This window comes from Ciconia boyciana, chromosome 6 (genome assembly GCF_034638445.1).
Source record: "Ciconia boyciana chromosome 6, ASM3463844v1, whole genome shotgun sequence".
NCBI lineage: Eukaryota > Metazoa > Chordata > Aves > Ciconiiformes > Ciconiidae > Ciconia > Ciconia boyciana.
The window spans coordinates 25,641,617-25,665,518 of record NC_132939.1 but is presented as its reverse complement, the minus strand read 5'-3'; the positions used below and the strand labels follow the sequence as shown (position 1 = coordinate 25,665,518).

The 23,902-nt window shown below is 39.9% G+C and overlaps 1 protein-coding gene across 1 annotated transcript in view; it reads right to left on the bottom strand.

Annotated features, from left to right (window-relative positions):
- HSD17B12 (hydroxysteroid 17-beta dehydrogenase 12) overlaps positions 1-23,902 on the bottom strand; it is a 95,294-nt gene that overhangs the window by 18,676 nt on the left and 52,716 nt on the right. The window contains exons 4-7 of the mRNA XM_072866284.1: positions 17,801-17,911; positions 13,095-13,159; positions 11,997-12,041; positions 676-710 (exon numbers count right to left, since the gene is read on the bottom strand). Of these exons, the coding sequence (XP_072722385.1) occupies positions 676-710; positions 11,997-12,041; positions 13,095-13,159; positions 17,801-17,911 (256 nt within the window). The remainder of the gene's footprint in view (positions 1-675; positions 711-11,996; positions 12,042-13,094; positions 13,160-17,800; positions 17,912-23,902) is intronic.

Genomic DNA, 23,902 nt, shown 5'->3' with positions numbered 1-23,902 from the left:
GTATTGCGAGCGTAGCTCAGACCTGACCTAGGGCAACCCCCAGCAAGCCAGGGTTAGTACCTCAACAGAGATGGCAAACAGCCTGGGACAGTCAACATCAGCTAGAAAACAGCCTGGAGGGACTACACAGAAACTATGCACCTTTTAGTTTCACCTGGGAGCTAGCTAGGAAGTCAGTACATGTCTTCTGCGGCAACAGTGGTGTGCGTTAACTCTTATTTTAAAGAGCTGGTCTCCAATTCCACGTTTCCAAATGATCACAGACTTTCCTCAATATACCTCCTACTGTATAATGAGAACATATTCTTTGCATCCATTTTACTTCCAATGACTTAGAGAAATAGCCTTAAGAAGGTTATTCCCAGGAACTGTAACCACCCCCTCAGAATAGCAGGTTGTTGAGTTAGTGCTGATGAGTCAGACGGGCTTTTTAATTCTGTTCTAAAAGGAATCACCACAATAGTGGAGAAGGGAGAGGAAAAATAAGAAGGGAATCGAGTGGAAAAGGCTTCCACCGTCTGATGATTCATGCACCATCAGCGTGACTCACCCAGCATTACTCTGCCTTTAAAACATGGAGACTAGGCTGATTAGTCACAGTAATGAATTTTTCAAGAAAGGATTCTCCCCTATAAATAATGATGACTTTGTCTGGATAGTGTTAGTGTGACTCACCTTTCCAGCATGCCGGGCAGCACCAATCGTGTCATCTGCAAAAAGAAAACATTCGTGATGGCTGAGAATGCAGACACCAGACAGCCAGAGACTGAGGGAAGCCTCCCTTCCTCCCAGAAGCAGCTGCCACCCCCTCCACCCCAACCAAGGCTCAGGGAAGCAGAGACAATACTTTGCGTAGGCAGTTTGTTTTTATTCTACCTGGATATCTTGGCTCTGTCAAGTAGTGTGTGCACTGAATCTGGTGAACCCATCCAGCTAGTAGCATAAGTACAATAAAAGTAAATAAAAAAATGTCCTCACCGCTCTGCAGCATCCGTGGCCTCTAAAGATCATTAAAACACCAGAGTACTACAGTACATGTACGATCTTTCTCTCCCCACAAAAAGCATCTGTCTTCCTCAAGACTAACTAAATTTACCACCTATGCCAAGACTCAAGACAATATCCAATGCATTTTAGCTAGGCTTACTGAACTGCTGGTTTTAAGTTAAAAATAAATTGTGGAGCAGCAAGAGCACTGGACAGAACTAGTGAAGATAAGTTTCCTACATTATATTTCCTACATTATATATATATCTACCTACAGAAAACATTTAAGACCCCAAAACATTTTTTGCTGATTACACAGATGTTTTCACACTGAAGAACCTACACCCCCCACAAGGAAAGTAGCCTGGCAAACCTCCCCACTGCTCTGGAAGCTCCTGCCTTCATTATGATTCCGAGCAATCTATTCACAATCTGGCTGAAGGATTCTCCAGAGCAATAATCCTAAAACAAGCTTCCAGCAGACAGAGCAGCTCTGGCAAGGGAAACAAATCAAGCATTGATCCAAACTTTGACAAATTTTTAATTAGTGCGAAATAGTTAATTTTCCTACTACTAATTACTGACATCCTAAAATACGATCTAAATCCAAAATTTCTGTCTTTAAGAAATAACGTCAAAGTTGAGCTTGGGCCAAAATACCACCCTGCCTCCAACCAACCCTGTTAATAAATGTCACGTCACTGACACCACCAACAGAGCAGACAAGAAATATAAGTTGTTACCACTTTTCACATCTTTAAAAGGTGTTCCAAAAAAGTTACTGAAAACACAGTGAGGAGGGGGTAATAAAATACTAATGGCACCAAAATGTAATGGCAGTCCCACTGATACCAAGCTACCCTGATAGCTTAAAATATGAAACATTGGAGTAGTATGGGAAGAAAAACACACACAAAAAAGAAATCAGCATATACAGGAGCACAACACACCTGTAAGCACTTATATTACAAAGAAACAGATCTTATTGTAGCAAGCTATTGATATTACTAGCACCACTTCATTAGCCCTTACATATGACTAAATCTGGGTTTGGGGGTTTTTGTTTGTTTTTATTTTAAAATTATAAAACATACCCTTTCAGGAATAAAGGAGAAAAATCACAAAAGAAAACAAAATTCAGTTGATTGCAGTTGACACACAAAGAAAATGGTAGAGAAGGGCTGTGGTTTGTATTTTTTTGGCATTTCTCACTTAGAATAGATTCTGCCATCAGCCATGCTGCATGACGCTTCGATAAGGGACTGTACAGGCAGGAGCTGAACAGACCTTTCATGAAGTTGGCTGTTGACATATTTAACTCTCAGTACTGCCCCAGAAGTCAAGCTAAGTGTTCAGAGTTGGTAACATCACCAAGCTAAACAGATCTGATGCAACTTCAAAAAAAACTACCAAAAAAACCAGTACAGGATCTCCCATCATAATGCAGAGGGGATCCCATGTTTGAAACTGTCATAAATCCACAAAAATGCATTCATGGTCTGAATCAAAACTCCAACCCACCAAGCAGCTCTAACTTAGTGTATCACAAACCTGAGGGTTACTATTGATATCCAAACAAAAGCACAGAAAAACATGCTACAATAACTGTTTGACTTACAGAGATTAAAAAAAAAAACTACGAAGCCATTGAGAGCTGAGATATAACAATAGGTACACAATTCAGGTAGAAATCAAGAAGTCTCTCACCACCAGCTGTGTTAAATAGTCTGTTTCTAAAGTTCAGCTGGACAGGGAATCATTTTTTATTCCCCACAGAAAAACACGGATGGAAAAACTGGATTTCATACTAAAGATCACTTCCACTTGTTTCCATTAAAGTTAATATTTTGAGGGAATTTAAAAACTCTGAAATAGGGCAAAACTGTTTTTCCTATCTGTGTTTTTACATCTTGTGGTATGTGAAGAGAGATATAAGTATATTCAGTATCTTTACGTACAGAAAAAAACCCCTGTTTTTTTTAAAGAATTAAATAACAGAAGGCAGCTTTCCAAGTCAGTCTCACCTCACCCAGCCAAGTCCACACTCACACTGTTCCAGCAGTGCAAGAGCACTATCAGAAAAATGTTGGCAGGGCATTCTGCAGCCGTATTCAGGTCTGGCAAATTTATGCATTATACACACACGTAAAATATTCCCAGCATTAATTCAAATTAAACAATCTATAGCAGAAACATAGTTTTGCCACTAATAACAGTGTCCATACGTGCTTGCATGATCTTTATCCAAAATAGCCAGACTGGCTAACACTTTTGTCTTCAATAGCTGTAATCTCAGACATGCCATTATAAAACAGACAGCTTAACAATAAGCATCTAGAATTGAATAAATGTTTCCCAGATAAAGAATCCACATTTTAGCTAGGTCTTATTTAGAGATAGCCAGTTGTGTAATGGGGTGTATATCATAAATGCCAAAGCATTGCAAGTCTGAGCCTGTAAGAATTAGCATGTAGGATGCTGGAGAACTCTACGACAGTGTTTCTTTCTCTGAACGCAATCTAATAAAGGAAAAAGAAAGTGGCAGGCAATCTAAGGGTAGTTCCCAGCCTCTCCTTAAGAGGAGTGCCTTCAGTTAGTGGTTACTAAACTCACTTAGGCTTCCTTCACATAACCATTTTTCTGAACGAATACTACTGTTCACAGAAATGCCAGTGCAGCAGTTGAAAACATGAATGTTCCCAAGACTCTGAAGGCTCAGGTAATTTCAGACAGAGTAGCCAGACACTAGGCTATATGAAAACTGCCAGCTCACCCAAAGAAAACTGTTTTTTCTTTCTGAAAGTCTGCATTAGAGCAGAGTGAGAATGTGCATGCATGTATGTGCGTCTGAGAAATTTGCTCAGGCCAGTCTCCTTGACATCAGAAGCTGTTAATCTTTTATATAGTCTGGCAAAGACTTATGTTTAGCACACAACCATGAAGCAATAGTTATTGAGGGGTTTTTGCTTATTTGTTTTTCAATTATTTCACATATACACATAATGCTATCATACAGTATGAGGTACAGTTCCTTTGGTTTGGAGGGCTGCATTATTTTTAAGTCAACTTCTTTCACACCTAACCCTCCAGCTCCTAAATTCCAGGATGCTCAAAGCAAATGGCTAACTTAAGGTACAGATTCATTGCAGACCATTTCATTATCTTTTACAGGCAGCTATCATTTCTTGATGTCCATTTATCTGCAACTGCATTTATTACATGCCTGGCAAGCACTGGTTGTATTGTCCACTATTCCTCACCAGACCTGTCTTCTACCTTCTAATTTTGGAAAAAGGAACACCACTTTTAGTCTAAAGAAGCAGGGATTCCTACTTGCAGATACAAAAATGCACAGCCATATGGCTAGATTTATGTTCTAAAACAGGTGCTACATTTAAAAGCTCCTATTAGAGGATTAACAAATAGTTAGAAGTTTGTCATGGTTTAACGCCAGACGGCAACTAAGCCCCACACAGCCCCTCGCTCACTGCCCCCCGCAGCGGGATGGGGGAGAGAATTGGAAGAGCAAAAGTGAGAAAACTCAGGGGTTGAGATAAAGACAGTTTAATAGGGAAAGCAAAAGCTGTGCATGCAAGCAAAGCAAAACAAAGAATTCATGCACTACTTCCCATCGGCAGGCAGGTGTTCAGCCATCTCCAGGAAAGCAGGGCTCCATCATGTTTAATGGTTACTTGGGAAGACAAAATGCCATAACTCCAAATGTTCCCCCCCTTCCTTCTTCTTCTCCCAGCTTTATATGCTGAGCATGACGTTATATGGTATGGAATATCCCTTTGGTCAGTTGGGGTCAGCTGTCCCAGCCGTGCCCCCTCCCAACTCCTTGTGCACCCCCAGCCTCCTCGCTGGTGGGGTGGGGTGAGAAGCAGAAAAGGCCTTGACTCTGTGTAAGCACTGCTCAGCAGTAACTAAAACATCCCTGTGTTATCAACACTGTTTCCAGCACAAATCCAAAACATAGCCCCATACTAGCTACTATGAAGAAAATTAACTCTATCCCAGCCAAAACCAGCACAACGTTATAACCATATATTTCCAGTGCTTTTATTTCAGAAAAAAAATCTCCCAGTCTTAGTGATCACCAAGTTGTAGTCTCTTCTCACTCTGATCCAACCAATAGCTCAGGAATAGAGCTTAGGGAAAGAACAATAATTTGTAAAGTTTTGAATACCTTTCAAGTGATATTCACTCAGACTGCTGAAATACAGTAAGAAAAACTGAGGTAAATATTCAGTCATCCTCCACAATTATGGGCCACATAATTGTTATCCAAAGCCAGAAACCTAATACCACAGTTGTATATTCAGAGAAAAATCATTCTATAGTAAGATGTTACGACTGCAAGTCACTCTTTCCACTTCCAAAAAGGTACAATGATTTGTAATTAAGCCTATGCAAGTACAACAAAGGATGAAGCTCAAGAACTTGGACAACATTTCTACTTTGTTATGCAGCTCAGAAGCTTCCTTCAGATCTCATTCACGAATCTGGGGTGAAATGATAACAACTCAAAGCAAAATAACTTTTTAAAGTTGGGCAGTTCCCTGTGGTGCACTCACACATGTAAAAGCTATCATTGCTACCATAAGATAATTCACGGTGCCTGGGTAGAGGATTCACACAAGTTCAACAAATGCACTAGCTGGTTAAGAAATAGTTAACTGACACCGTGCCTACGCAACTCTCATCTGCAGACCTTGCACTGAAAGAACTAAGGAATTGTACTCGTGCACTGGTAGTCAAATTGATTGTGAAACCTATTCTCAGCATCTACTATTAAGTTTTTATAATGTATCTCTTTTGAAACAATAACTTCTTAACGCAGCTCATGCTCCAAGCTGAACAAGAATGATTTATATTTGCAAAAACTGGTAAGTAAACCTGATGTCAATTCAACAGAAAACCATGCAATAACCCATGTGGCAAGGTCAGTAACCAGAGAGGGGCATGGGACATACAAAAGGAACTACAAACTTAACATGCTCCAAGCCCTGTTCATTGTCAGTGACTTTCCTTTGAGTAAAATTTTCAGGAGAGAAAGTTTTCCCTCTTTTAGAGCCACAAACTTTTGGAGTCTAGTTTACAAGGGAAAGCTCTCAAAATAAGCATCTTTTCCCCCTGCTTTACATAGGGAAAAGACTACTCAAATAATAAGGCTGAACTTTCTCTTTTCAAGATGTGGAATACGTATTTGTCTCAACCCCAAATCTACAAAAAGCCACAGAACTCCAGGATTTCCTAAATTTCCCCAAGTTACTTGTACTTTGAAGAAAAATCCCAAGTGCTTCCCTGACTGTTGCTGAGAAGTATTTATCACAGCTACATTTCCCTTGTTCCAGCTTCCTGTGTATCATGCGCTCAGGTTCAAAGTCAGCAAGGTGGGAAACCACAGCATCTAATTTCTCCCTCTGGACCATCTGAATGATATTCGTGACCACCTTCACAGAACACTTGCTCCTCTTCCAGGTGTTGGCAACTGTCCCTCTCTGTTATACACTTGTATTATGTACTTGGCTAAATCATCATCCCCCTCTTTGATTATGACTTTGAATATAAATTTAAAGAAATCTCTTGACTAGACTAGAATACACACATACACAGTGATCTCTCCTCACAAGTCAGTGTTGCGACTTCCCTCAGAATTATGTTCCACTTTCTGTGATCCTCTCCAATACACACCAAATACAAAAATTCACATAAGGTTCTAGCAGGGCACAAGCAACTATCATCTGATTTCTGGTAAAGTACCTTTACAGATGCAGTATTCGGCTGCACTAGCCCATCTGAACACTCATGGGAGAGAGAGATGTCATTTCCTACTGTCTTTCAGGATTATTGCTCCCCAGGCTTTTCTTCTTTCCACGCACAGTTCTGCAAAATAATATTTCCCCTTTCTCAAATACACTAGCTTCTTCTCCCCCTTTCAATTTTATAACGGTTGTGGGTTTTGTTTACTAAACTCACAGTTTCAGCCTTTGTAGGTAGAGTTGTTCTGTTGTCCTGCCTGGGATTCACAACCTGGTATAATTCACCTCTCACTCCTCTTCCATTAAGAGGGCAGCTGACACTACATGTCTCAGTTCAACACAGAGTATTTATGTATTTTGAAGTCTTAAGCAAATTATAAGCTTCTCAAATATGGCGATGATAAAAATCCTCGATCTTGTAGGCCTATTATGCCTTTGTATTTGACACTCAGTATAAAACATAAGTAAGGTGATCAAGGCGAAGATAAGCACAGACACCAAGGCATGTACACATATGTAATTTACTCTTCCCCTTCCTCTGTTAATGCCAGTTTCCAACCGAAGCCTGGCCTGCAAGCCTAAAATTTACATTCCCCCACAACATAATAGCTTGCAAACCATTTCAGCTCCTTGCTTAATCAACCGCTAAGCCAGCACTCCCTCAACTATTTAGTCCTACTAATTTTTCAAGAGAACACAAGTTTATGCCTCACTCCCAGTGCAATTAGCATAGTGCGATGCTGCAAACAGAAATAACATACTTGCTTTTCCTCACATACTAAGTATCTCTTGCAGCTTCCAAACGAGAAAGAAGGGCTCCTTGAAGTATAGGAAACTATTGTCTATGCTCATTACCTACCCACTTTTTCCACTGGACAGCAAGTCTGGCATCCTTAGCTTTCAGTACACTAATCCAACAGCCAAATCAAGTTTAACTGTTTTGCCAGGTTGTCCTGGTTTCAGCTGAGATAGAGTTAATTTTCTTCCTAGTAGCTGGTATAGTGCTATGTTTTGGATTTAGTATGAGAATAATGTTGATAACACACTGACGTTTTAGTGGTTGCTAAGTAGTGCTTATACTAGTCAAGGGCTTTCAGCTTCCCATGCTCTGCCAGGTGCACAAGAAGCTGGGAGGGGGCACAGCCAAGACAGCTGACCCCAACTGACCAAAGGGATATTCCATACCATAGGACATCATACTCAGTATATAAACTGGGGGGAGTTGGCCAGGGAGCAGCGATTGGTGCTCGGGGCCAGGCTGGGCATTGGTCAGCGCGTGGTGAGCAATTGCATTGTGGATCACTTGTTTTGTATATACTTTTATCATTATTATTTTATCTTCCTCTGCTGTCCTATTAAACTGTCTTTATCTCACCCCACAGGTTTTACTTTTTTTTTTTTTTTCTGATTCTCTCCCCCATCCCACAGCATGGGGTGGGTGAGCAGGGGAAGAGGGTGAGCAAGCAGCTGTGTGGTGCTTAGTTGCCGACTAGGGTTAAACCACAACAGGTGAAATCAAAGGCTGTAGCATGCAAAGGTGAATTGATACAAGAAGATGCAGTCGATACAAAGGAACTATAGATGAAAACTATACAGAACAACTATAATTTTGGCTCTTCAACACTTGCTGGTTAGTGAAAAACCCCAGGGCTTTTGACCTGGTATTTTATTCAATGTCAGAAATATGTTCAGTTTGTGTTTCAAAATGCAATGAGACATCAAAAAATTATAATACAAACCCATGTTACCTGAACTGCCACCAACAATCATTAAAGTTCTGCTTTTTAAATCCCCCCAGAAGCTTGAGATGAGATTATGACAGGAACCATGAAACTTCGCATACTACCCTGTCTTCTTCCTCATATATCTGTCAACTCAATCCTTGTATAAGGCTGCATTAAGTCTCAAGCTTTCCTGAGAAAATACCACAAACAAAGATCCTTCATTCTATTTATGGTATCATCAAGACCCAAGGCACTTCTTGTTTTGTATATTATATGAAGAATGGAGTGACTCCTGCACTGCACATCACCATAAAAATTTGACATTTTCCAGAGAGCCTGAAAAGAACCTACTGTGGCTGGGGGGGCAGGGTGGTGTTTGGTTGGGTTTTTTAACCAGTATTTTACAAGATGTGAGATTTCCAACATGTTTTACATAGTTGTACATAGCTTGTCTTCAGTGGTGTACAGGGTGCTTTGAAGGCAGATCACAGTAATCACAACGCTTCATGCCAGACTGATTGAGCCCCAAAATTGCACCACTGTGGGGTTCATGGGTGACCTAACCCAACACTGCCTGAAGGACATGATGGGGGCAGACAGCATGGAATAGGATTTGGGAAAGAAACGTGCTCAAAAGCTCTGACAGGAATCAAGTCAGAGTCAAAATTTCATAGTATTAGATCAGTTGGGAAAAGTATTAAACAGCAGGACCAACTAGGCTGATAATTTATCCTGTGAGGTGAAGATGGGGTCTTATCTCTCAGCATACCCCTTCCTACATGCTGCATATCCCCTAGGAAGTCCAATGAGCTGCCCAACAAAGAAAAAGATGGGTCAAAAGCTAAGGGATGGGCATTACCCTTCAAAAACGCCTAACACTTGTGGCAAGAAAACAGACCTTAACATTTCTGCAGAATCAAACTGTGCTGAATATCTCGACTTTCCCACTTCAAGCCTAAGGAGTGTTTCAGGCAGAACTGAAGTGATCTGACATGTGTGCCAGAAGAGTTATGGTGTCCAACAGAGGCACTGCTGATGGCACATGGTGCAGATTACTGAGAAGACAAGAGAGATGATTACCTTTTAAGCACCGAGGAAGTTGTGTCCCAAAGGCAAGGAAGTGGATGGCAATGCTCCAGAATATAACAGTAGACAGGTTATGCGACACCTCTGACAAGAATCTGGAGATACTGTGAGCAGAGCCTGAATGGGTACCAGCAAAACCTGCTTTGTCTCTCCTGTACCTTCATCTTTTCAGCAGACCTTCATCTCCTTGCTTAACAACTCAGTGCTCTCTTCCATCCCAAACTTCATGTTTTTAATAAAATTCTCCTGTCTTGCCTGATTATTTTTTTTTTAAACACACTTATACCCCTGGATAAGAGATGGTATCAACCTAAAACACTGAACTAAATATTACATGATTACATCCCAAAGATCTAAGTGAAAGGATATACAAACTTCTCCTAAAATTATTTTTTCCTACCATGATTCTCTAGTTCTATGCGTTCTCCTGAAAAAATGACTTACAGATGGTACATATCTCTAATGTGCTCCTCTCCCCAAAACAGTAAGCATCTGGCATGCCTACTGTTTAATTACACAACAGGCTCATGCAGGAGGAAACATTTTCAAGCCTGGAAGCTTATGTTCAAACTCTGATTATACCCAGTAGCAGGAGCTGTTCACGGTCAAGAAAAAAGTTTTCAAACAGAAGGAAAAACACTATTAACACACAGCAAGTAGATATTAAGTTTTTATACATGTGAAGACAACCACATTAGAATGTGAGGAGGCTGACACAATGCAAATTTTACAGGAAACTGTATGACAATTTTGTTAAATTGTTGACCACCACTGATCATAAACACGAAGACTCAAGCCACAAAACAGCGCTAGTTTACTCTGGAAACCAATATAATCTGGTTGCATCTCTGGAATTTTAGGTGTATATTAAGTTAAAGTAGACTTCAACTATTATTCTAGCCTACCATCTTCAGAAATACATATTAAAGTAGTTCATCTATAACTTTTCTATTCTAACAAAATGCTTCCAGGAAGACTGACACCCCAAATTCTTTAATCGCTGAATAGTGTGCTCCCTCTGCTGGCATAGCATGGATGTCACACCCTAGCAGAGGGATTGTTCTGATTATGCTAATGTCTAGCGAAGAGGTCTATGCATTACAACATTTGTTTTTATTTACACCTGCTGTAGCTGTGCTAACATTAAAAAAAGTCTGCTAAATGACTTCCATAAGAGAAACTTTCAAAGGTGCCCATTAATAACTGACTACTCTGATGAAAATCTTGCAGGAGTGCAACAAGACACCATGGGCCACGATCCTCGGTCAACTAAAATCACTGCTTGTCAGGTTAGCAGTCATTTTCAAGGTGAAAAGTTTCTGAAGACTCACTGTTGTAGCATTTCTAACTTTGCAACAAGTAGTTCTAAGATGTCAAATAAAACACACACAAAAGTGAGTGTTAGCAGCAGCAAGCTGACATTAACAATCCCATTCAGTCATGCAAGGGTTGCATTTTCACTGTTTGTCTATGTTTTAATAAGGTGGGAAAATCTTACATTGTTTTAAGATGCCCTGTGCCTCCTCACACGGAAACAAACCACCTACTGTTTAGACTCCCTGAGAGCACCATACTAGATTTAAATTAATACTTAACCTAATCAGAACAGCTGCAAGTCAAATCTTTCAAGCAAGCTTTGAAACACCTAATATTTTGGCTTTGTGGCAAAAGATTAACCCTCAGCTAATGGAGATGCAAGTTTTATTATGCATAAGAAGAGAAAGTTAAGGTTTAGCAGTCAATAATCACAAGGAGTTTCTTCCGCACGTGCTGGTAATACGTTAATTGACTCCCTGTGTCATGTAAACAGGTGCTATTCCCTCTGCCCCTTTTAAGCTTTGAAATACTAGGATGAAAGTCTGATTTTTGAATGGGCCTCGTTAATAAACAAGGGAACAGCCACACGTTTTAACCTGAAGTCAGGTTGATTTCTTCCCAATAAAAACTTCAGTTTAAATATCAAAACGGGAAGGTAACTTTACTTCAAAAGTTAATGCACACTTCTGTGAACTTGGTTTTCCTTCTTGCTCATATACGTCACAGAAAATTTAAGTGCCTTCTCGCTACAGTGTACAAAAAGCCTTAGGGATGCAGAGATAAGGGTTGCCTACCCCAAGAAACACAAATTCAGGGAGAGAAGAATGAACAATTTACAAGAAGGACTAGAATGACAAGCACCAAGAAGCATTAAGTGTTGTTTTGTGTACATACCTTGCTCTTCTAAATAGCTAATAGGTATCTTTACAACAAATTATATTTCACACAACAATCAGAACAGTCTGATACAACAATCATAACCTCTGGGTTACTCCAAGATGAAAAATGAACCTGTGGTCCAAAAGGTGAAAGTAATTGCTTCAGACAACTGAATTTTAATTGTTTACTAGTTTTGAATTAAGACATGAAGAACAAGTGTTGGTAACGGGGCACTTACCTTACAAACAGCCATGATGTTAACATTGATCATTTTGTCAATTGTCTGCAAGAAAACAAAGTTTTGGGGTTTGTTGTTTCAAGTTATTTGATCAATATTTACACACCCTCTGGGTTATAAGTGCCAGGATAAATTAAACCTTACACTTACACATCCACCTTTACTCCTTGCCTTCCTGCTTAAGTATCAGGAGCAGTGAGAGACTTTCAAAGCAAAGTCTGTGAATTGCTCTTGGTCAAGTTTTATCTCTGATTAGGGACTCATACCAAGAAAGAACAACACAGATATATCACATTGACACGGTACTTCCTAGCACTATTTGCAATATTTATGAACTTTAATAAATTCTGATATTTTAGACATGTTCATAAATTAATGTCTGTACTTTGGTCTTCACCATTTCATAACAGTGTTTTAGTGACTTAAAGTTTATTCATCAGGTAAAAAAATGGGGTTTTTTGCTAAATATTTTGAAGCTTAATTGAAGGTGAACCAAAAACCAGAAGCATTTAACAATACTTAAGCAGAAAGCAGAAACCCACAGTGAATACAGTTAGCTACAGGGGTTTTGGAAACAAAATCATACACCAGTAGAGGTGTTCATAGCCAGAGTTTTCAAACTACTCAATGCAACCAAGATTGTCCCTACATTACAAAATGTCTAGAACTGTCATATTTAAGTTTCATAATAGCGTTATGGAATATGCAGCTTCCATTAATGAAGTTGCTTGCTTCCCTTCCCTTCAGTCACTTAAGAACCTCCCCACAAGCTAAAGCAGCTCAATAACAGCCACCAGATGAGACCACAGACAGGAGTGGAATTCAGATACTGACCCCAGAGCATCTGTTTGAAATAGAAATACGAAATAAAGAAGCAGGGAAGAGTGTAAGTAAAAAACAACACAAAAAAACTGAGGCTGCCATCATCTGAATTGTATTGTGTTGCTTATGTAAATCTCTTAGCTTTTTGAACCCTTAATTCTCATCAGAAAACCTTGTTATGCGAGTACCTTAACCAAACCTAAATACTTTTGCCATATCCATTAAGCATTTAGCGCTAAAAATGAGTACACTAGAAGGTACCACAAAAGCACTTACTTTATCCAGGTCTGGAACATCAAGAAAATATTCAGGATAAACATATGAAATTCCCACATTGTTGACTGAAACGAAAGCATGAAGTTTTAATTAGATTGCTTGGATGCCATCCAATTTTTCATGCTCTGATTAATGACAATTTTCAAGCCATACTTTTAAAGCGTTACATTTAAAACATTCTAACCCCTTTAGCCAAGTTTCCTTAACTGTAAATATACTTGTACACACACAAGTGGAATGTGAGAGTGAATATGCAAGCCATTTTAAATACGTAAGTGTTAATTCTCTAATTGTTTAAAAGCTGGCATATTTAGCACATTGTACCCATCTTCCACCGCTTTTCACAGTGCAGGACAAGAACGTTTCTTCTTTTAGAAATGTCAGCGTGCACTGTGCAAGTACACGAGTGACATTGCTGCAACACGGAATGCAGTCGCAGAAATGGAGTTTCAAGCCAAAGAAAAGCTCTCAGGGCTTGGCAGGACATTAAGTGAAACTGTTTAACATCTTTTTTTTTAATAAATAAATAAATAAAAAGTGAAATAAAAAGTGAAATAAGTTACAAAAAAAGTCTCCTGATAAGTCTCCCCAGTACTTCTCCGGCCAGTCACTCCCTTCCCCGGCTGTCCCAAGGGCTGCAGGTCAGCGATTGGGTCGGGACACGCACCATGACCTTCCTCAGCCCCGGATTCCCACGGAGGAAAGCGACAGGCTCGCGGGTTGCCGCGCTCTGGGGCACCCCGGCGTGGGGAGGGGAGCGGGGCACGGGAAGCGGGGCACAGGGAGCGGGAGGTGGCAGCAGGAGCCCAGGCAGCAGCCGCCGTCCGCAGCGCTCCGCTGGCTCGGGGCGGGAGGCATCACTGTCAGGGCGAGCTCCCTGCACCGAGCAGCCTGCGTTTTCGACGTAGATTATCTGCCTTTAGAAAGGGTTTCTGGTTTGCTTTCGCTGCGTAGTCAGGGACTCGTTAGCTGGAGATTCATCACAGCAAACTGTTCTCCCAGTCACCCCCACGTCTGCAAAATCTTTCCCCGTTGGCAGCACTTAAAATTAACCAAGAGAATGTATTAATTACTTAAACCTAATTTTTTTCAACACTTCAGACTGGCAAGGTTTTATTCTCAGACATGAAACCAATATTCATTCTCAAATCCCAACACAAGTAGGGGAACACTTCTAATACCGTTAGAAAACAATGCTGCTCTGCAGCCTCGGTTGCCTCACACTTAATAAAGCATATTGATATGGAGACCAAAAAAAGGCAAGAAAATGGGATCTCCATTTCCTAAGTATCTGTTGTTCATCTTACACAAGTGAATCGTGTGACATTTGGTTGCTGTGGCAACATTTTACATTTATATAGTGTCTTACACCCCAGAGAATGCCAAAGTGCTATGTATGCTCAACGGCTCAACTGTGCAGCTCCAGGGCAGGAGTCTACACGAGGGTAAGAAACACCATCAAAAGGTACTGATGCCTTTTTAAAAAAAAAATTAAATGAAATAAAATAGCCCCTACATCTGTGCCAAAAGCTACCACTTCAACATCCAACCTGAAATATATTTAAGTATCAATAGGGATGCAGGAAACACGCAAGAGAGATTCTGGCAAAGTGCACAAACTTCATTCAGGGATTCCCTTGAATGACAGCTCTTGCATTCCAGATCTTCGTGTATTTACGGAAACCCTTAGTTCCTTAGTCATGTTGTGTGTTTCACATTTTTGACTTTTAGATAACCTTTAAAAATACAGGAATTGAGGAGAACAGGGAGTTGGCAAATTCCCAGCAGACATTTGCTATATTTAGCAAGAGAAAAAAAAGTTTTAAAAAGGAAGAAGGTCCAATCTTGCTATTGCAAGAGTGAGCCAGATTTTTTCCTTCTTTTCATCCTAGAATAAACTATTTTTCAGTCCACCTCTCTGGAAAGGATTTTGGCTATGAACTGTGGCAGGGTTTTGGGACTAACCTTGGTTATTGTCTCCAAATTTAGAATATTTATATGATTCATGCTACAGTCACACAAAATTCACACCCTTTACTGCAGACTGAGTCCCAGATATGTACCCTTCCACTTCCAGCGTTTTCTACCAGATCATACTTTACTGCAATTTGGAACAGAACATTAAAAAAATTAGTTTTCAGCTTGTACAGGCATATTTTACCTAGAGAAATCTGGATAACAACAGGGTAAGATACTGTCCAGCTCAAACTCCTTTCAAGAATCACAGCAATTTAAGAGCAGCAAACGAAAGATTTCCCAACTCTGCTTGTTTAACATATTGCTGTAGCTAGCACATGTTCAAAGTCACTGACAGACGCTGTTTTGAATACACAGCAAAACATTATGCAAACTCTTTTAGCCTTCATACGTGGGTGAGAAGAAGCTTCCAAATAAGAAGTTTACAAGGATTTCAATCTGTAAGTACTTTAGTTAGACTCTGTGCAACTATATAATCAGAAGCTCAGTCTTGAGCAGTATACATGGAGGCTTCCATGTCCCTAAGTAAAAGGCTAAAAAGTAATCAGCATTGATCACTGACAACTATGCTGTGCTACCAACGCTTCTCATACCTACCGCTCCAGATGAGACCTGAAAGAAGAAAATACACTGGAACCTGATAATTCATCCCTTATGGCTGTTCTCATTTAAACCCATGTTTTCCCTCACACAAACATGAAAAACACAGATCAGCAAAAGCTATATTCCAGATTGCAAAAAATGCTACAGGATTTAAAATATAAGGCACTAAAGCATGAAGTTAATTGCCATAAAATTAAGATACGGTCTTTCTGGAGTAGCCATCATCTGTGTTGAAAAATTACACTGGGAAGCGGTTTCTATTAATACAGCCATATCTGGGGAAAAGAAAAAACCTACATATCAGGTAATCTGATGAGCCCAAGCATGAGATCTTCTAAAACTGCTAGCAATTAGTTAGAAGGGAAATTTCTGTAAACCTGCACTGGCAATGGCTGCAAGAAAAAAAGGCGGAGGAACTCAGCTAGAGAATACACAACTCTAGAGCATTTAGTTGCTATTTTTACCATGTTTTTAGTCACGGTGCTCACGCAAATAAAAGCAAGAACCAGGCTCTGTTTGAGGAACATGCTTGTTTTCCTGTAATAAGCTTACACAAAATTTGAGACACATTCACTGCTTTAGTGCCCACTTTTGAGCAAGACTATAAAGAGTCAGATTTTCATTATTTCGTGCATCACTATAACCTTATCACAGCCTAAGAAATAATAAAAACCCTTCCAGTGTGGACATGTACCTCACACAGTAAAAGGTTTGCTGGTGTTTTGAGACATTTAAGTGATACACCATTCTGCAGCAATTGCTACGTGACAAGCAGCTTGCAAGCCTTACGTTCCCTGAGTTGATTTTGACAGGACAGATTAAAATTAATGTCTGTTCTAATCTTCAAAGTTTCTTTGGAACTTATTTCCTTCAGAAACAAGGAATCCACAGCTTTGTCATAACTACTCTTTACACAAAACACATTGTTGGCAATTGCAGTTAGGCCAATGGATTTGAATTTTTATAGCAATTAAATATTGGATGTCATGAGTTGCATGTACTCATATCTGTCAGAAATATTAGGGAACATTCGGGGCTTTATCCTTTAATGTTATTTTTTAATTGAGTTTTTATATACACTATTTTCTTTAGCATTATTTGCAGACATTGTACAACAAGATTCATCTATTAGCAATGAAGTTCATATTGTATATCATCATGTGTGTAACAAATTTATTTTGAAATATGCTTTTTAAAAAAAAAAACAGTTCTAGCTCCAATTACTGCACTTCAAGTTAGTAAAATGAATTTATCAGATTACATATACCAGTAGATGACTGAGCCATGCGACTTTATAAAATTTCATGCCTTATGTTTAACCACGACAGGTTCTCATCCCCATACTGAGTAACTGTAGAAATATAGGATATGCACAGGTATATGTGCTTCTAAGGAAAGAACCAGAAAACTGATAAGAAACTGCCTTTACACCACTGTTCAGAAAAGATTCAGGTAAGCTGCTGTTACGTTTAAACTCTTCTTAACTTGTGATAAACACCTTCTTGAAATCACCTTAATTCTACATTCAACAAAGTAACTGGATGGATCACCTTGTTTTTTCAAGGACTACCACACCACCTACACTCCTGCAGTATCACAAACCATACTCAAGCATATTGTGCTGCTACCAGCAAAAGAACCACAGCTCACCAACATGACCAGAACACGCTTAAAACTTTTGAAGCGGGAGCCGGTTACTTGATGCTATATTGTAATGATTAATTTCAACAGCTCTATAATTAAAAGTTAATGGTTCTGTCACAGGGCTCTACTGCTAAGCTGAATCTAAGCATCTGGAGCTTGCTTAGGTTCTAAGACAGCATTAGGTCAAGTCACTGTGCACGCAGCCATAAGCTAAAGAGCCTTTAGCCATCACAATATAATACATCGAAAACATTCAATAAGCATCACAATCCCTGGAACCTAAGCACATGTGCAAGCACCATCTCATGTAGTGTATCAACAGGAAGCTAAAAAACATATCGAGCATGCAGCAACATAGTTGTAGTCAGGCAAACGTTAGCTTTTGTGAACTGGTTTTCAATAAACTTCAATATGGGAAAAAGTTAGTAGGCATGTGAAGATGAAACACTACTATGGAAGATGTAGAAAGATCAGATACAAACCTAAAACACCGATCTCCAGGCCTTCCAATCCCACTTTGATTCTACTGTAAATATCTTCTCTCTCTCCAAAGTCTGCTACAATGACTTTTGTTTCCACTTTGTACTTCTCCTCTAGGAAAAAAAAAGTTTTTAAAAGTTTAAGTTTGAAATAGTTGAATTACCATGCAGGTATTAAGAATATATCAGTTATGGTTTCACAAAACATTATGTTAAGTAGCTAATATTACACATTAACATTTTCACCTCTGCAATAGGAATCCTTGAATTTTACACATAACCTGCATAAGAAGTTTGCGCCATTAAGCTACTTCTGGTGAGAACATAAATTTTCAAATGATTCAGCATTTTCTTTGTAAGGGACAATGAAGATGGCAAGAAAACAAGTTATACAGGTTTGCACAGAATCAAAAAAATGCAGAAACTGGAAAATGCACGCACACAACAGTGTTCAAGTACAACTTGAGAAGAACACTTTTTTCCAACTTAAGCTACATGGTAAATGAGTTGCTTCAGACCAAGCAAAACAATTCTTTATTGCCCTCCATTTCCATTCTCACTTCTGGTGCCATGAAACTTTTTGAATATTTAGTATTTTGAACATAAATCAAAAAGGGAACATGTGGGTGAACAAGAAGAGCTGAACTTAAAGTTTAATCATTCCAAAACCATTCTGATATGCTGTCATCTCCATCCTTAACAGAACAGGAAAAATACACGTAGACAACTACATTTTGAAATAGAAAAAGCAAGCAAGTATTAAAAATACTTCATATAAAAAGCAATTCTGCTTCCATCAAGCTAAATTAGTTACAATGAATTAAAATCAGTACAACGTCCTCTCAGACTTCAAAAGAGCAGAACAGTAGCTTAACATCACAGCATCTCTGTTTTGCTGCACCTGACTCCCACCCTCGTGTTCCTTAAGGAACCTGTAGAGAGCTCAAGAAGGACTTTGCAGCACTTTGCCCCCAGAGCCATTCATAAAAGCAGTGCCATGTTAAAGGAAAAGAATCATTCACAAAAAGATTAGAAGCAGCCAGATTCCCATGATGCTCCTTCCCATTCAAGGGAAAGCTGCGACTCCCATGATCCTGCCATCCATTCATGCAGAATCATGAATCTACTGAACTCGCTGGTTTGCTGGCCGCCACCCCCCCCCCCCGCAATAGCCCTAATGGCAGATGAAATTATTTCTCCTCCTTTTCCCTCTCCCCACCCTCAACCTCTTCATCTCTCCTGAACAGCTGCATTGTTTAAAAAATCCCCTGAGAGACGTTGCTATGTCAAATGACGACGTAAATAGCATTAAGCCCCTGCTGCAGCAGCAGTCTTGTGATCGCGTCAGAAGAAAATCAAGTTCAACATTGGGGAGGGTAGAAACAGTCTATTTCTGAACACAGCTGTTCTAATATTTAGCATACACATTCAAGTTCTTACAGGACACTGAATTAAAGGCAGTGTTAGAGGCACATCTAATATGTGCAAGTGGACTGGGCGGGCAAAGCCCAAGTCGCACACTTCTACACACATGCCATTTTTAACTGTTTTGTGGGATCTGCAGCTGTCTTCACTGCCACTCAGATGCCTCATGAAATGCGAGTTGTTTAAAGAACCCAAACACCATCCTCACAAATCTGCTCAATTGGTACTGGCCCTTTTATACTAAACACTCATTAGGATTGTTACCGATCTATCTTCAAAGCCTTTTGAAATCACTACAGGGATACTGAGAGGACAAGGTGAGGAAAAAAAAAAAATCTGAAGATCTAATACTATAAATAGAAAAAAAAAATAAAAACTCCTCACACCACTGTTCATATAAGACACTTCTTCGAGCCTTTAGAAAATTAGCAAAGAGCCATTACATTTAAGGTAGATAAGCAATACACCTATAAAAAGATGCAGCACCCTTTGTAAACAGAGGGTGGGTAGTATGCTATATAAAAACACATGAAAAGCAGAAGACTGCCTACCGGTATGGCCAGAGAACAGAGTCTTTGTGTGGTTGCTCACTGCAAACATGCGAGACTGCCTTGCCCTGGCAGATGCCACCTGCTGACCGAACCCTCCCTCCCCATTTCACACCACTGTTCAGGTATCCTGTAACTTCTGCGTACCCTGTGCTCTGTCCCAGAACCTGTGATAGGTGGGATGATCCACTACATCAGAGAAAAGAGCAGTAGATACACCTGATAAAATGGTTCCATGTAAAACGACGATGCAAATAGCATTTAATCACTTCTGCGTAAGCTCATCCTAGTAGTCAGAGCACAAGGTGCAGAGGAGAACGGATGTGCTCTGCTCTGTATGAACAATGGAAAAGGGAATTTCCTTGATCTTGAGAAGGATTAAGATGTTCTCAAATGGATGGGCTAGAAGAGAGAGTAGCACACGTCCTTGTTTTATCTGCTAAAAAGACTGAGATGTAGTGTAATAGAGAAAGAAGCAAGCAGGCTATGTCCTAATCCAGGATATCTAGCAGTGACTGGGTTCTTGCTGTCCATGAAGAGAAAACCTTAAACTCCTTAATGGAGCTTTCAGCTTGAAGACCATGAGGTACTCGGGAGACACAGGGAGCAAAAGAAGGGTATCAGCCAGCTTTTGCAGTCAGCAGCTAGAGGATCCAAAAGAGCTGATATTATCTCCCAGCACGTCCAGCATTCCTGATGATACATTGAAAAGAAACTCTGATGTTTTGTCTTTGGAACTGGTACTTCAAATGCTTCTTAGCAGGGAAATGAATATTACACCACCATGTTATCAACAGTTGTGCAGCAGTCAGTCATCGCCTACCCATAAGGTCTCAAGGATGGAAAAGGAAGTTCAGCAGACCTCCTCCACATTTCTCGACTCTGACACACCAGTGTTTTAATCATCTCATTTACTAAAAATCTCAGGTGAGATCAATACTGACCCTATAAATAAGTTTTAACCTAAACTTGCACATGTCCAGTTAATTTACAGGGCCTGTATGACCGTAGCCAAGACTTCTGGTAATTTAGCAAGAGACCAACTATGCACAACAGTATCCTGGTAATCTAATAAAAGCAGACATGATCTTCTGCAACCACACCAGCATTTGAAAAATAAGTTGTTGACCACAAACAAAGCCTTGACAAGACATCTTCACAGCTGTGGGAAGGCTGAACAAACCAATAGTCATAATGGTGACAGAGCAGAATGGTACAAGACAAAAAGGCAAAGTGAACTTTTTTTAGAAGATACTGGGATGGATTCTTTTGAAGATCCAGATAGCAACCCAAGAACACAGTCAGACTGCAGAGACATAGGCATGTCCCAGACCAATAACTATAGAAAAACAGTTGTCATGCAAACAAAGGCAGTATAAAAAAAAAAATACACATTAGAAGGGGAACATAATATAACTGAAAAAGTGCCACTTTTTTCACGAGTGGTAAGGAAGAACTGACCTCCTGAGACATGTTCCCATCCTACACATTCTTGCACAACACAGGATGAGACTGTCTGGACACAAATAGGCTATTTAACCACGCTCTTCACATACACACCATCAGAAACACAAACACTTTCATGGATAATCCCTTGAAGAAAACACTACCTTTGGTATCTGTAGCAGATTGATGCACGGACTCCGATCGAGGGGTAAATCGAAGACCCTTTATTGAAATCTTCCACGGCCTATATACTTTCTATTTGTTTACACATGCGCTACTGAGAGAACTCCTACTGGTCTACATGTCTTGTCCACGAGCCCCCCATGCGTCCCTTCAGCTAATAAATACCATTGGCTATCTCCCTGCAACCCTGCAGTTCCTGCCCCCACAACAAAGGTGTTCTAGACTGTCTCCTTTTTTCGGACATGACCTGGACCCTCAGTACTTCAATCTTGTTAACCCTTTCACTCCCACAATGCCTAATTCCTCCTCAGGTATCCTCAGAAGAGGACTGAAAATAGTGTCTCAAACTTGGTTAAGGTGCCACTATTCAAAATAAGCATAAAGACATTTAAGCAGTCATTCCAGGTCTGTCCAGAAGTCCATCTATGCAAGTGTTTGGTATTCTGTAGCAGATGAAGAGGAAAATGGTATAAAGAATAAGGAAAGTACATAGTAGTGTTTCCTCAATTTATTATCCCAAGCTCCAACAGTTTGTTGCTCAGAAACTTCCTGAGCTGGGTATGTCTACCCTGATGGCCTTCTGCCAATTCTTCCTACAGCTGTTTGCCCAATCACTACAAATCCTTACACATTTTCAGCACCCACACCACCTCACCACTGCCATGTTTTTTTGCTTTTGAACCTGCCAAGAGCAGAATTGACCAAATTTCAAATTGGTGTGCCTGGATCCATTCTGATTGCTCCAGCTGATATTAGGTTTTTGAACTGCCATCTCTTCTTCCTCAGTCATATCTCATAATGATTTTTTTTCTTTCCCATTCCTGTCACTATGCATTGGTTGATACTGCACTGACATTTGGTTGCTAACACTGAAGTGGTAACTTACTTTCATTATTTCTCAATTTTGAGCCAGAGGACATTAAGATGTTAACATTTACTTGTCTTCATGTCCATCTTTTCACTTTCCTGTGCATGTCAGACTTCTCCTATGCATCTTCTAGATCTTTCAGAATTTGAACCTGCCCCTTTCAGCTTTTACAAATCTAACATTATTGAATTTCACAAGCACAAGGAAGGTGGAATGGTGACATCAAAACCAAAAGCCACATCTATCCTATACCTTCCTTCTAAGGGGTCTCCACTATGATAAACTTTTAACTACACTCACGCTTTGCAAAGAAATGATGCATCATATTATATGTCCAGATCTCAATAGTCTTCCTAAAGTTTTTTAATTTTTATACATACATTGTCTAATGTTCATGGAAGTTCTTGCAAACAAACTTTTTAAAATGTCAAACTGAGTCTCTAATAATCAGAAACTAAATTGTCAAGTCCAGAATCTTTATTAAAAGGTAAATAATGTATGAATACATGAGTAAAGTCATCAATAGTCCACAGAAAAAGAGTATCTATCTACTTTTACACAGATGTGACATTAGTGTTTACTTACAAATGCAAGAACGAAGGCACTAAAGAGCAGCTTAAGCCTAAGAGGCCCAGAGGAGACCTCCAGTTCTACCCTACTATTGAAGCAGTCCCTCCAGATGCCAAATGAAGCTAGTTTGTAGCCAGCAAGATCGTAAGTGAAAACTGCTGCAGCACTGGGGGGGGGGGGGGGGGGAAGGTGGCAAGTAATACTCAAGGAAGACAGACTGGTGGAGCTGGAAACCATGCATTTCAGCAAGCAGACAGCCATGGAACAGGCACAACTGAGGCAGCAGAGAACTGAAGACAAAGGCAGCGAAAGGGCAACTCAGTGGCAGAAGGCACACCACCACCGACCTGAGCAACAGCCAAAAAGACACAACACTTACCTGATTTCTCATCTATAAGATAGTTAGTTACAACCTCACTAGGTGAAGCAAAAGCTTAATTAACTCCAAAGGCCAGAGAGATGTCTGACTTGCAGGAAATTTATCCGGTGCCTTGCTATGCAAGGAAAACACTAATCTAAACTATAAGGCAAACTAGGGCACACCTTTGCTACTAAAAAGATTCAGGTGCAAAATAGCACTGCATTACCTAGAACACCAGAAAAAAGCATCACACTGGAATTAAAAAATAAAAGCGGAAAGTTAGAAACTACAGAGAGGTACATCCTAAATAAAGACTAACAAAGAATTGTAAAGTGGCTAGGAGGTAAGCATCTTCAATTTTTTTTTTTTTTTTTTTTTTGAAGCTTGCAAATAATTCAAAGCAGCAGCCCCCCTAAACTGAATTCTTTGTTGACAGGCTAAGAAAATGCTAAGGAAGTGAAGTTTTTAGACACAAATAAACTGGGCTTGAAAGAAGGTTCCCCCAGAGGAGTAACCTTGTGTACTTCGATTCAAAAGCAAACAGACACTAGCCTGGTGGTCAGGAGAAGCAGCTCAGTTTACCTGACAGAAGCAATATTAGTGTTAAAGGGGCCTGTGGTACAAAGTCTGGCTGGGAAACAGGAAAACTAGAAGATCATTGTCCCTAATAAAATCACATTAGTACTTGCACCACCTGTTTCAAA